This window comes from Nylanderia fulva, unplaced genomic scaffold (genome assembly GCF_048542155.1).
Source record: "Nylanderia fulva isolate GAGA-0341 unplaced genomic scaffold, ASM4854215v1 Scaffold4, whole genome shotgun sequence".
Taxonomy (NCBI): domain Eukaryota; kingdom Metazoa; phylum Arthropoda; class Insecta; order Hymenoptera; family Formicidae; genus Nylanderia; species Nylanderia fulva.
This window is the reverse complement of record NW_028190476.1, coordinates 3,371,083-3,382,665: the sequence shown is the minus strand read 5'-3', so window position 1 is coordinate 3,382,665 and position 11,583 is coordinate 3,371,083. Positions and strand designations below refer to the sequence as shown.

Below are 11,583 nucleotides of genomic sequence, written 5' to 3'. Positions count from 1 at the left end.
TAATCGTCCACTTCATATTTCGCCGAAAATCCAACAAACAACCTCAAAACCCACCAAAGCTAAAACAAATCATCCGATTAAAGAGAGAAACTGAATAAATTGTCGATTCAGAGGGGTTATTTCCCGAGAAGCGTCGCGTCGGTGGTTCGAGAGGGGAGCAAGAGAGAGAGAGAGAAAGAGACAGATATAGAAGACAGATGCGTGATCAATCGTACCTTCTTCCTTCTTGGCGGTCGCGGTTGCCGACGACGACGACGTCACCGCTGCCGCCGCCGTCGTCGTCGTCGTCATCGCGGTCGTCGTCGTCGGCGTCGTCGTCGTTGGCGGTTGCTTGTCACTTGTCACGGACTCGACGGACATCGCGCCGCTGAGCACGACGTCGGCCTCGATCTCCAGGAGAGGATGTCCTGCGCGTTCCGTCCTTCCTCGGTCGGACGAGTTTTCCCTCCTCCGGGACGAATCCTTCCTCGACGCGATCCTTATCTACGCCTCTCTCGTACTACACGAGCGGCGATGCACATACACACATATATATCTATATATATATATGTATATATGAACTTACACAGATTCGCGCGCGATCACACACGCACACACACGAACACACCTTATATACGTACACGAGAATTTACACCTCTATAGTTTTGTATATATATATATATATATGTAGGTTATATATATTGCTTAGTACTGATTAATATCACAGACTGGTTTTCCTTTCTATCTGACGTCTCTTTTCGCAGCTCGGCGATGTGTACTTCTCGCTGTTTTCGGAGAGATGAACGAATGGTGTGTAGAGATAGGAGAAGGGAGAGGGGGAGAGAAGGGTGGAAAGAGAGGAGAGAGACCTGGAGAGAAGAGAGAGAAAGAAAGGAAGAAAAGAGAGAATGTGTTTATACGGGTTTATATATCTCGAAGAGAGAGTTTACACGCCAAGCTGCGTAAACGGATGGGTTTTGCGATCGCGCGATTCCTCCGTCGTGTTTCGCCGAACGATCATCTCATGTCGCACGAGAGAGAGAGAGAGAAAGAGAGAGAGGGAGAGAGAGAGCTTTCCAGCCAGGATCGGTCGTTGTCGTCCTCGTTCTCGTCTTCGTCAGTCCATCGATCCTCCACTCTAGCACGCAATCGGAGAAAAAAACAAACCCGTATACACACACGCACGACACTGGGCTCTCACTCTCGCAGTGCTATATGCAAAAATAGAAAATGGCTGCACTCGATCCCCACTTCGGTTCGGCGGCTGCTACTGCTGCTGCTGTTTCTCTGTTGTGTCTCTCCGCGAATTTCTCGACGCGGCCGAACGTCTCTTTCGCCCGAGGAACTCACGAAATTATGAGATGCGGGACAACTCGCGAGGTTCCGTTTGTCAGAAGGGCGCTGCGTCATCGAGGACGATTCCCATTGGCTCTGAAGCAAAATGGCGGGACCAATCAAATCTCTTCTTCGAGTGTACCACGAGCGCGCGGGAAGATTTAACTTTGTGGAATTATTCGAAGAATAGAATGATTTAGAATTATAACATATGCTAAGTTTCCAAATATTGTTAAAATAAAATTTGTTTTTTATTACATTATATTATGTTATCAATAAGTATAACTAATATATATATATATATGATAAATTATATAACATAAATTATGATATATAAACAATGACAATTGTATTTGAATAATAATAATTGTACAAATAATGATTATATTTATTCTAATTATATTGATATAAAGATATTTAATTTACTTTTTATTTTAAATTTAGACGGAAATATGTTAACCAATCAGAATGAAGAAAACTAATCTCAAGTTTAGTGAACTTTGCTCTGATTGATGAAATATAAATACCATATAGCTAAATAATAAATAAATGAAAATAATAATAAAGAAAGAAAATAATAATTTATAATTATACTTTTAATATTATACATACATTGATATAATAATAAAATAAAACATCACAAAATCGAAAGTAATATATAAGATAGTAGTAATAATAATGAATTTATCATTTATTTATGTTATTTACACTTACATAGTTGCATATCATAATCCTACTTTTGTTTAAGTATTTTTATAATTATATAATTTTTCTGTTTTTTCTATTTTTTGCATTATTTTAAATTAATTTTATTTCCAAAATAAATAGAATTATCATTTTTTGTTACTATTATTTTAACATAAATTGTTCTTAATCAGATTTAAAAAACATAAAGTTAAATATATATTCACAATATACATAATTTTAAATGTCCGGTTGACAGTTGCGGATTGACCAATCAGAGCAAAGCAACTTGTCAGCTGATTGGTTAATTGTTGCATTTGTAACATATTGTGAAATGATAAAATGATATCACGACATGATAAAAAAACGATGAAATATATTGGATGTTTATTTTTAATACATGTGTTTAGCATTTATAATAATGTAATAAAAATTGTATAGATCATGATTACAAAATATATTTATTGTAATGCAATGTCAGTAGAATTGTGTTGTGAGTAATATTTGGTTATATTTAAGATGTAAATAAAATCGAAAATAATTTATATTAAAATAATATTTAAATAATATTTTGTAGATTGTAATAGAATATATGATTATATATTCTAAAAGCTCGTAAGAATTATATTAACATTTTCACTTTGCAGCGCGCTTGTATAAATCGAGTCTTGCATTTGTTCCAAAATGCAAACCAACGAGAACAGAAGATGTGATGAGATTGAAGGAGTTTATCGATAAACATTGTCGTTTGTGTGTATTAACTGGAGCAGGAATATCCACGGAAAGTGGCATCCCCGATTACAGATCGGAAGAAGTGGGTCTTTATGCACGTAGCAATCATAAACCGGTTCTTTATAAGGAATTTTGTAGTAGCGAAGCAATAAGAAGACGATACTGGGCTAGAAACTATGTTGGATGGCTAAGGTTTATCTTTTTGTAATCTTAACTTTCTATTCATTGGTAAGAAAATAATCAATGAAGAATCTTTTTGCAGATTTTCCTCTCTTAAACCAAACATTACACACAAGATACTAAAAGACTTGGAATATGTTGGAAAAGTAGAATGTATCGTTACACAGAATGTGGACAATTTACATTCAAAGGCAGGAAGCAAAAAAGTAATAGAATTGCATGGAACAGCATTCAGAGTTATGTGTCTTAACTGCGATCATAAAATATATAGATACGAACTTCAAGAGATCCTCCAGAAACTCAATCCATCTATGGTTGCAACTACTCAAATGATAAGACCAGATGGAGATGTAGAATTATCACAGGTAAAATACAATGTCTTCATATTTACATATATGTATATATTTTTGTGATATTTTATATTAATGATGAAAAATGTTTAACAGACCCAAGTTGAAAATTTTAATGTTCCTGCCTGCAGTAACTGTGGGGGTATTTTAAAACCGGATATTGTATTTTTTGGAGACAATGTACCAAGCAATACAGTACAAAGTGTGAAAAATAATGTTGAGAAGTCAGATGCTTTGCTAATTCTGGGAACGACTCTTACCACGTTTTCTGCATATAGAATTATGCTGCAAGCAGTAGATGCCAAGAAGCCCATTGCAATAGTAAATATTGGCAAAACTAGAGCTGATGAATTTGTGAACTTAAGAGTGGAGGGAAGATGCGGAGACATACTCTCAAAAGTCTGGCAACTGAATGTGACAAATAATTCTGTAAGTTAATGACAAATGTGAATAGCTTTTAAATTTCAGATAATGTACATAAATTAAATTTTTAATTGTTAAATATTAGAAAATAATATATAATGTACAGTCTTCTTTTAAAATCAATGAATAATACTCGATTCAAGAAGGTACATTGAGTAAATAAACACTTGTTTGGAAAATCATACATTCTTTCCATTTAATTCTCTGCAATCACCTCTCTTCCAATATTTTAAATATAAACATTCACAATAGGTTAATTTTTTAGTGGGAAGACTTTGCCTCCTTTGCGTTTTGTAAACTTTGAGTGATGTACAATTTTGCTAAACTTTGAGAACAGAATTGCGAGATGTGTTCACTATATGTATTAATTTGTCCAGCAACAATCATTGGATTTAATCTTGGTGGAACTGGTAGAGGCCTCATTAGTTTGTTAATATCGTCATCGGGTAGCGGAGGTTCGTCCTTTGCAGCTCTAGCTGCATTCTCCTGAGCCCTCTTAGCCAGAAGCCTATTCTTATCCTGTTGTTGCCGAACTACCAATTGTTGATATCTGTTAAACTTCATAGCTTCTTGATTCAGTTCATCGACTCGATCCATCAGACATCTCAACTGATTCTCCAAAACTGTAGCTGTACCAAGATCTAAATACTTTGTGCCTTGCTCCTCGGGAATCATTTCATCCAACTCTGACATCATAATGTTCGTCAAGTTACTGTTCTTTATAACTACTGGGATCTCGACAAAGAGACTCTCATATCCAATCTTCAAAGTACGCAGAGCTTCCGGGGTAAACTCATTCTCCTTATACATTTGTATCGCTTGCGGAGTGAGCCGATACGCCTTGAGGGTCAAAAAACCTCTGGCAGACTTTGCTGTATCATAAATAAGCACAACTGACTCTTCGATGGAAGTCTGATAGTGATACTGCGATTCCAGCAGAGACAGATTCAAAAAGTTGCCAACGTCCGCACTCTGATACCAACCGACGTGGAAGTGGTCGACATTTACCCTGCGTACATGACAAAAAAATTATATATTATATATATTATACATTATATTATATATTATCATAATTAAAATTCTATTATTAAAAGTATCTTCGAAAATCTCGAGCCTCACCATCTCAATCTTCGCATCATCGCGAGCTGATACTCCTCCTCGTCCATGATCTCGTCGTTTTTGGGAAACGGGAAGCAGTTGGTGATCTCCAAGCGGTTTTGTACCACCAGGCCAAGTAGAGCGCCCTGGGCGACCTCCATGTTGCCGGAGGACTCCTCGTGGCAATGCTTTACCATCTTCATCACCACGAGTCCGTCGCATTGCACGTAATCTATACGCGGCTCCACTTCGGGAATCCGCCTCGACGTCGTCCTCGAAACCATTTTCGACGAATTTTAACTCACCGATCAAAAGACTCGATTACACAAACCCGCTTGATCCTACACCAGCTGCAAAGATTAGACTCTAGGAAACGTACGCGTGACGTTATTTGCTTGCTTGCTTGCTAGGGAATTTTTTATACCTTCTAGAAAAATTTCAAAAATCCCCAGGGATTCCCATTTCTCCATCGGCCAATCAAAATCGCCAAATAAAGCGCATGCGCGAGATTTATTTTTACCTTACGCAACGTTGAAGACCCGCGAAGAGGTTGTGATCACATCAAGGACGTCATGGAATTTAAATCTGGTAAAACGGTTTTTCTTCGGTGACGATAAACAAAGTTGCGTGAATTACAGTGCCTTATTTCGTCCAAGACCAAGGAAATAAAACATATATAATTAAACATAAAACTTATATAATTTTATGAGTTTTGACATTTGACAATATTATAAAAATGAACGAAATGAATGATCGAACGGTCGAAATGTGGAAAAACTTAATAGAGTCGGGGAAATTGCGAGAAGCATCCACGTTTATTCAGGTATGCACTTTAACTTATCCATAAACGAGTTTATTTTTTATAATAATTTTATATAATTTTATTCAATTTTTACATGATTTTATATAATTTTTACATAATTCTATATAATTTTCAATACTCTTAGATGGGCACTTGCTGTGTGCAAAACAAGAACAAGTTCAATGAGAATATTTGTAAATTGCTGTTATACTTATGTCGCACAGCTGACAAGTGTCGAACAGCAGAGAAACCAAACAGTGAAACTGGAAAGGATATAGCTGAATTAACTAAATTGCTGTGCTCGTTACTAACTAATGTACCTGATGGCAACAAGTTTATCAAAATTTTATTTAAAATTATTCATTGTACAATCTCTTTAAATCTGTATGAGGATGCAGCGAAAATCTGTTATTACCTGCAGCCTGGCAATTTGTACAGTCCTCAAGATGATACTATGAATCAGCTGACAAAAGTATTATCCTTGTGGTATATTTTTGCTAATAATGTCTATTTTGCTCGCAACAAATCTTTAAATGCAGAAGAATTCAATGATTTAAAAAGTATTATAAAATATGAAATAAAAGTGACTCAAATTATATGTAAAAATTATACAAAGCAGTTGATTACTAGGATAAGCACATATTTTGATAAAATGACAACAGTTGACAAAGAGAATAAGTATTTTGACAACTTTTGTAAACATATATTAGAATGTTTAAAAGAAACTCAGTTATACTTAGCCAAGGATGAGAAATATGTAATATATGATCGTATACTTTGTATCATGAGTCATGTAATATGTAGGACTATTGACAAGATGAATATCGGATGTACAGTGAAAATGTCTAATGAATTATTTAATTATTTCAATGTTCTTTTAACAGAAGATGAAGAATGTTATGAGTGCTTTCAACAACTTCAAAAGTTCTGTACAACACTTTTAGTGCCAATAGAGAATCTTATGAGCAACAGTGCCAAAAATATGCAAGATATTATTTCTTGTCAATCAGACATTGCACGAAAATATGGTTACACAGGAGGCCTTAAAGGGAATGCATTTATTATTGCAGAAATAATTGAACCCATGTTTAAATATTGGGAAATGTGCATAGAAAGTGATGAACATGTGCTAAAGCAATTGCTCGATACTGGCGTCTTGTTGGAAGTGATGAACTTTATTCTACAAATAGATGCAGATGAATTTTATAATAAAAAAGCATCAATTGAATGCAAATGGTGCCAAAACAAAATGTGTATAGTTAAGAGGGACTTGTATAATGCTATAATAATGAAATATAAATGTATTAGTTTATTATGTAAATATCGTGTGAAAGATATGCCAAAAAAAGTATGTGTTATTGCTAGGGAAACGTTAAAGCAAAATGTCAAGTGGATTACTTGTGAAATGAAAAAATGCAAATGTAAACGCTGGATACATTTGTGGACTATCTGTCGTACTTTAATCTATAATACAAGCATATTATCCGAACATGATTATGAAGAGAGTACAAGTTTATACTCCTTCTTATGTGCTTCCATCTTTGAATTTCAAAAACTTGAACCAAACTCTGAGGATGTCAAAAATATCGTTCCTCTTGCATTACATAAATTAAGCGTTATGCATTATAATAATAATATGTACAGTGAAGCCATGACTGCATCTGCATTGTATGCCTTGTTAACTTATGAATCAAATATGAAAGCTTTTCTCATATGGACGAGCATTAAAAAACGTGTTTCTGAGAAATATAAACAATTAACTATGCTGGACTGTCTGAAAAATGATAGGTGCAAGATAAAGAGCGATATAAGTTTATCAATTGATCTTTCCAAATATGATCTTGTAAAGTTATGTTTATATGAAGCAAAAAGTTTACTAGAAGGAAGAATATCATTTACCGATGGTGTGTCAGCAGTTGTAGATAAAATTAAAAACTTAAAGCCAAGTATTTGTCAATATGCCCATGTAATACAATTACTAGGACATTATTTATTAATTTTTGAATATGACAGCTCTATTCTGAAATATCACGAGCAAGTTATATCTGCTTTGAAGCAGAACAAATTGAACTCTGTAGCTCATTTGTGCTTGGAAGCCAACTTTAACTTTTTTATATTTGTGGAGGAATTGCATGCGATGAATAAGCAGACTCAACTGGAAATGGAAAATACAAAATTTGCTCTTTGTGCTCCCAAGATTCCAGAACTTGTCGAAGTCAAATCGCCAAATATAGTTCCTGCCTATACTATGATAAATGTAAAAAAAGCTTCCAGCCTTGTATTAAATTTACAAAAATGTTTAAAGATATGGAAGCAACTATTTGACTATGATATTGTAAGTTATGATAAAAAGTATTTACTATATTTGAGATAATTATTAAAATGTTTAAAAGTAATTGTATATAAAAAATATTGTATTGTCAACAGAATGAGATTGTCAAGAATTGGGAACCGACTCTCGTACTTCGTATATTGATAACAGCGGGTGAATATTCTCGACTATATCGTTACGAAGATTGTGAAGCTGAAGCATGGACCTTAGCGTATAAATTAGCGACAGAAATCGATGATTATTGTTCAATTATTTATGGTATATTGAATTACTTATTACATTAAGAGAAGAATATTTTCTGTGTGAATTGTCTAGACTAATATAAATCTTACTATAGTTACAGGTCGTTGTATTTCATTGAGACATATTAATTATGATTGGATTGCCATTGCTAAGGAGTATGCTGTAAAGCACAAAGATTCCGAAGATAAAAATGTAACTGCCGCTATTGCTATGTTTTGGATAAGCTTAGCAGATCTCTATTTCGAATGTAGAAAGGTAAGACAGAGGAAGAAAGAATACAAATAATTTTATTACAATTTTATATAATTGTGATATTTGTCTTTTAGTGTGATGATGCTAAACAATTACTTACTGAAGCTAGAAGTCTACCAGGAATTACATTCTTTGACAGTACAGCTGTGTATTTACTAATCTTAAATGTTATTATATGCAACAGCAGTTTATATAATGATAATATGCAACACGAGGAGTACGGTTCATACATTGTGAACGGTCTGCTTACATCAAGATACTTAAATCAAGATCTATTGGTGAAAAAATGTAATTATAATTGATAAAATTATTTATATATTTTTATTTAATTCTAAATGAAGCAAAAGCCAAACTGTATACATGCGACATTATTATTAATGAAACAATCTCTTATTTACAGGCAAAAGTCAGGCGAATTACCTTTTCAGTTACGATGTGATTTTCACTACGGCAGTTAATTTATCCATGAGAGTGAATAGTTTATTATCTTTTCGTGGAATTAGCCCGGACTTGGTGCAACATTTAAAATCAGCACAAAGTTTAGGTGCGGTGCTGCGTGTCGCCGAACTTCTAAAGTCACTGTGTTACATCGATCTATCACGTTCTCAATTAAATGATTGTGAAGTGAAGCTGCAAGGTCTTGAGCACATGCTGGCCATCGAGACGTTTCAATCGTCGATGAATGTTAAGACAGAGAAGCACACGTCGTCCGCCTTCCATCTCGCTGTGACTCCCACGAAGAACGTGGACGATCCTGTCAGAGATATACCTCAGCTCAGCGCTTCGCCGGTACTCGGCAGACAAATCTTCGATTTGCCGACATTCACGCTGCACAAAAATTGCGATTGCTACATGTGCCACAATGTATCGTATCAATATTTGGTGTTTGTCACCACCTACATCAGAGCGCAACTGTACACTTTGCAGAATCAAGTCACGATTGCGCTTGATCACTTCTATGGTGCTTTTGAAATAAGACAAAAATTGTTCAAGGAGGAGAAGTCTGCTCTGTTTGAAAACTGGCCTGATGATGAAATGAGCGTGAAGCGATTTTCTTGGCAAACACGATTCTACATCATCGATTATGTGTATCTGTTGATCGATTTTAATTATTTTTTAAAAACAAATGTAATCCCGAGACAACATGATGCGTTGGATATCGCCAATTTAGCCATCGATTTAGGTCATAAATATAAATTAGAAGGACATCCCGTCTACATATCGGCTAGAGAATTACTGATGGACAATGATTTTCAGCCATTGGAATCTTCAGGCTGTTCAAGTATGTATTCTCTAACATGTAACATTTTTTTCTGTCACGATTTAGCTTCAAGAAAGAATTTATAACTGTTTTGTTTCAGAGTTTATAGTCCCACAGCCATATAACATTGATGTAAGCAGCTACGCGGAAGTTCTGACCAACTCGAACGTTTGTGTTACACCATCCGTTCAAAATCGCGCCAAGAAACCACTTTCGATTCGACGTAAAAAGACTCCAAGAGCTTTGAAGATAACTAAAATCAATATGATTTGGAGCGACGATGAAGATGACGATAGCTTATCCCCACCATTGATCACACGTTCAACTAGAAAATTCAAGTTGCAAGATACAAAGTTAACGAGAAAAAATTTGGAAAAAGACTTATCCGATGACGTTAATCCAACGAAAGATTCTGCACTGAAAAAAACAAAATCAAAACATGATCTAAATGAAAACGAAGATGGTACACAGAGAAAATTGATGAAAGATATTATGAGTGAAATATCGCCTTTAGTTCCAGATATATCGCAGAAGTTGATGGTTTTGTTAGACAAATCAGATGAACCTGCTACAATGGAAAATATTGATAAATTAATAGAGAAAGTGGAAAATCTCAAGATTAACTCAACCACAACATCAAGAAGGAAGACTTTTAACGATAAGACTAAATTAACAGCTGTTGATTATAATAAAAATGTAAATAGAGCCATAGAGTTACTAAAAAATTTAGAGATAAACAAAAAGACAGATGAGAATATCCATCTTTTTACGCCAACAAAAGTCGATAAACAAATACAAGATCAGAAGACTCCACAGCATGAAAAGAAATTTTTTAAACTTGGGTTGTTGAAACAACATTTAGAAAATGAAAAATTAAATAAAATGCTCAATACAAGAACAACAAGATCTAGCATTAGAAAAACTAAAGAGAAAGGGCTGTAGAGAGAGGAAGAATAAAGAAGCATTGCTATAGAATCTGCATATTTTTAAAACTGTAGAATCAATACAATAAAATAATTATTTTTATATAACAGAAAGATTAAAAAAAACAAAATGTATCCTATTGTATTTTAATTGAGAAGACTATATTGTACATGTAATTATAAATTATTTCTAATAGAGGATAAAAATTAATCTTTGGGATTTTATTTTATATTTTTATTATGTTTTATAAATAAAATAATTTTGTTCCAATTAAATACTCTTTATAAACTCAATTCAATAATTTTTGACATTATTTCATATTCTTCTCGTCGTATTTATTATTATACTTAACATAAGTATCACACAAGTCCTTATTATAATATAGTAATAAATTGTCCTTATCATAATATACAATAAATTGTGACGCTGCAAAGGAAATTAACAGATTATAGATATATATGTTTACATGCATGCTATAACAATATCGTTTTGTATTATGGATTAAAGAAATAACTATTACTCATAAATCAATTTGATGATAAGATGAATCAATTCTATGTGTGTGAAAAACAATTATATATGATAAAAGTAATAAGATTTCAAGACATTTTGAAATCTCAAAATGCCTTTTCATACGCAGCATGCTACAGCAGCAAATCAGTAACATGATCAAAATTTATTAGAGCATATTTCTTTGTTCTCTTGTTATCTCAAGGATATTCTCATTAATCATCTATTGTATTTTTAAAATCTATTATTTAATTGATATAATAATAATTATAGAATCAACTAGTTGTGTGTTCTGCTTTGCTATTTGTACAGTTAACTTCATCAATAGTAACAAACTGCTGGCAACATGCTGCACATGAAATAAAATCTTCAGAATATTACACGGAAGAAAATTGTAATAGTAAGATAATTTCCCGCTTTATAGAAGTAAACATAATAATATGTTAACACATAAAATTAAAAAATTTAGAAAAAAAAA

At 33.7% G+C, this 11,583-nt stretch overlaps 3 protein-coding genes across 4 annotated transcripts; 2 read left to right on the top strand and 1 right to left on the bottom strand.

Moving 5' to 3' along the window:
- The first annotated feature begins 2,300 nt into the window (after positions 1 to 2,300).
- Sirt4 (NAD-dependent protein deacylase sirtuin-4) lies at positions 2,301 to 3,867 on the top strand. The gene is made up of 4 exons (XM_029311751.2): positions 2,301 to 2,491; positions 2,646 to 2,922; positions 2,993 to 3,275; positions 3,357 to 3,867. Exons 1-4 carry the CDS (start codon positions 2,443 to 2,445, stop codon positions 3,696 to 3,698), a joined length of 951 nt encoding a protein of 316 aa, XP_029167584.1. The 5' UTR covers positions 2,301 to 2,442; the 3' UTR covers positions 3,699 to 3,867.
- On the bottom strand, positions 3,440 to 5,181 carry eIF3h (eukaryotic translation initiation factor 3 subunit h). The gene is made up of 2 exons (XM_029311749.2): positions 4,803 to 5,181; positions 3,440 to 4,692 (listed from the first exon to the last, which is right to left on the bottom strand). Exons 1-2 carry the CDS (start codon positions 5,063 to 5,065, stop codon positions 3,945 to 3,947), a joined length of 1,011 nt encoding a protein of 336 aa, XP_029167582.1. The 5' UTR covers positions 5,066 to 5,181; the 3' UTR covers positions 3,440 to 3,944.
- A 136-nt stretch (positions 5,182 to 5,317) lies between these two features.
- LOC114938017 (uncharacterized) lies at positions 5,318 to 10,888 on the top strand. 2 transcript variants are annotated; one of them, XM_029311735.2, is made up of 7 exons: positions 5,318 to 5,604; positions 5,729 to 7,918; positions 8,011 to 8,173; positions 8,253 to 8,413; positions 8,485 to 8,698; positions 8,811 to 9,692; positions 9,772 to 10,888. In XM_029311735.2, exons 1-7 carry the CDS (start codon positions 5,518 to 5,520, stop codon positions 10,611 to 10,613), a joined length of 4,539 nt encoding a protein of 1,512 aa, XP_029167568.1. In that variant the 5' UTR covers positions 5,318 to 5,517; the 3' UTR covers positions 10,614 to 10,888. The 2 variants fall into 2 exon arrangements, with proteins under 2 accessions (XP_029167568.1, XP_029167569.1); XM_029311736.2 differs by lacking the exon at positions 5,318 to 5,604 and having other exon boundaries at positions 5,994 to 6,055; positions 6,468 to 7,918.
- The last annotated feature ends 695 nt before the right edge of the window (positions 10,889 to 11,583 follow it).

Coding starts and splice junctions, on each gene's coding strand:
- Sirt4 (XM_029311751.2), top strand. CDS start 2,443: ATGATTACAAAATATATTTATTGTAATGCAATGTCAGTAGAATTGTGT. Junction 2,923..2,992: donor AACTATGTTGGATGGCTAAG/GTTTATCTTTTT, acceptor ATCTTTTTGCAG/ATTTTCCTCTCTTAAACCAA. Junction 3,276..3,356: donor GAGATGTAGAATTATCACAG/GTAAAATACAAT, acceptor AATGTTTAACAG/ACCCAAGTTGAAAATTTTAA.
- eIF3h (XM_029311749.2), bottom strand. CDS start 5,065: ATGGTTTCGAGGACGACGTCGAGGCGGATTCCCGAAGTGGAGCCGCGT. Junction 4,693..4,802: donor ATGATGCGAAGATTGAGATG/GTGAGGCTCGAG, acceptor TCATGTACGCAG/GGTAAATGTCGACCACTTCC.
- LOC114938017 (XM_029311735.2), top strand. CDS start 5,518: ATGAACGAAATGAATGATCGAACGGTCGAAATGTGGAAAAACTTAATA. Junction 8,699..8,810: donor AGATCTATTGGTGAAAAAAT/GTAATTATAATT, acceptor TCTTATTTACAG/GCAAAAGTCAGGCGAATTAC. Junction 9,693..9,771: donor GGAATCTTCAGGCTGTTCAA/GTATGTATTCTC, acceptor GTTTTGTTTCAG/AGTTTATAGTCCCACAGCCA.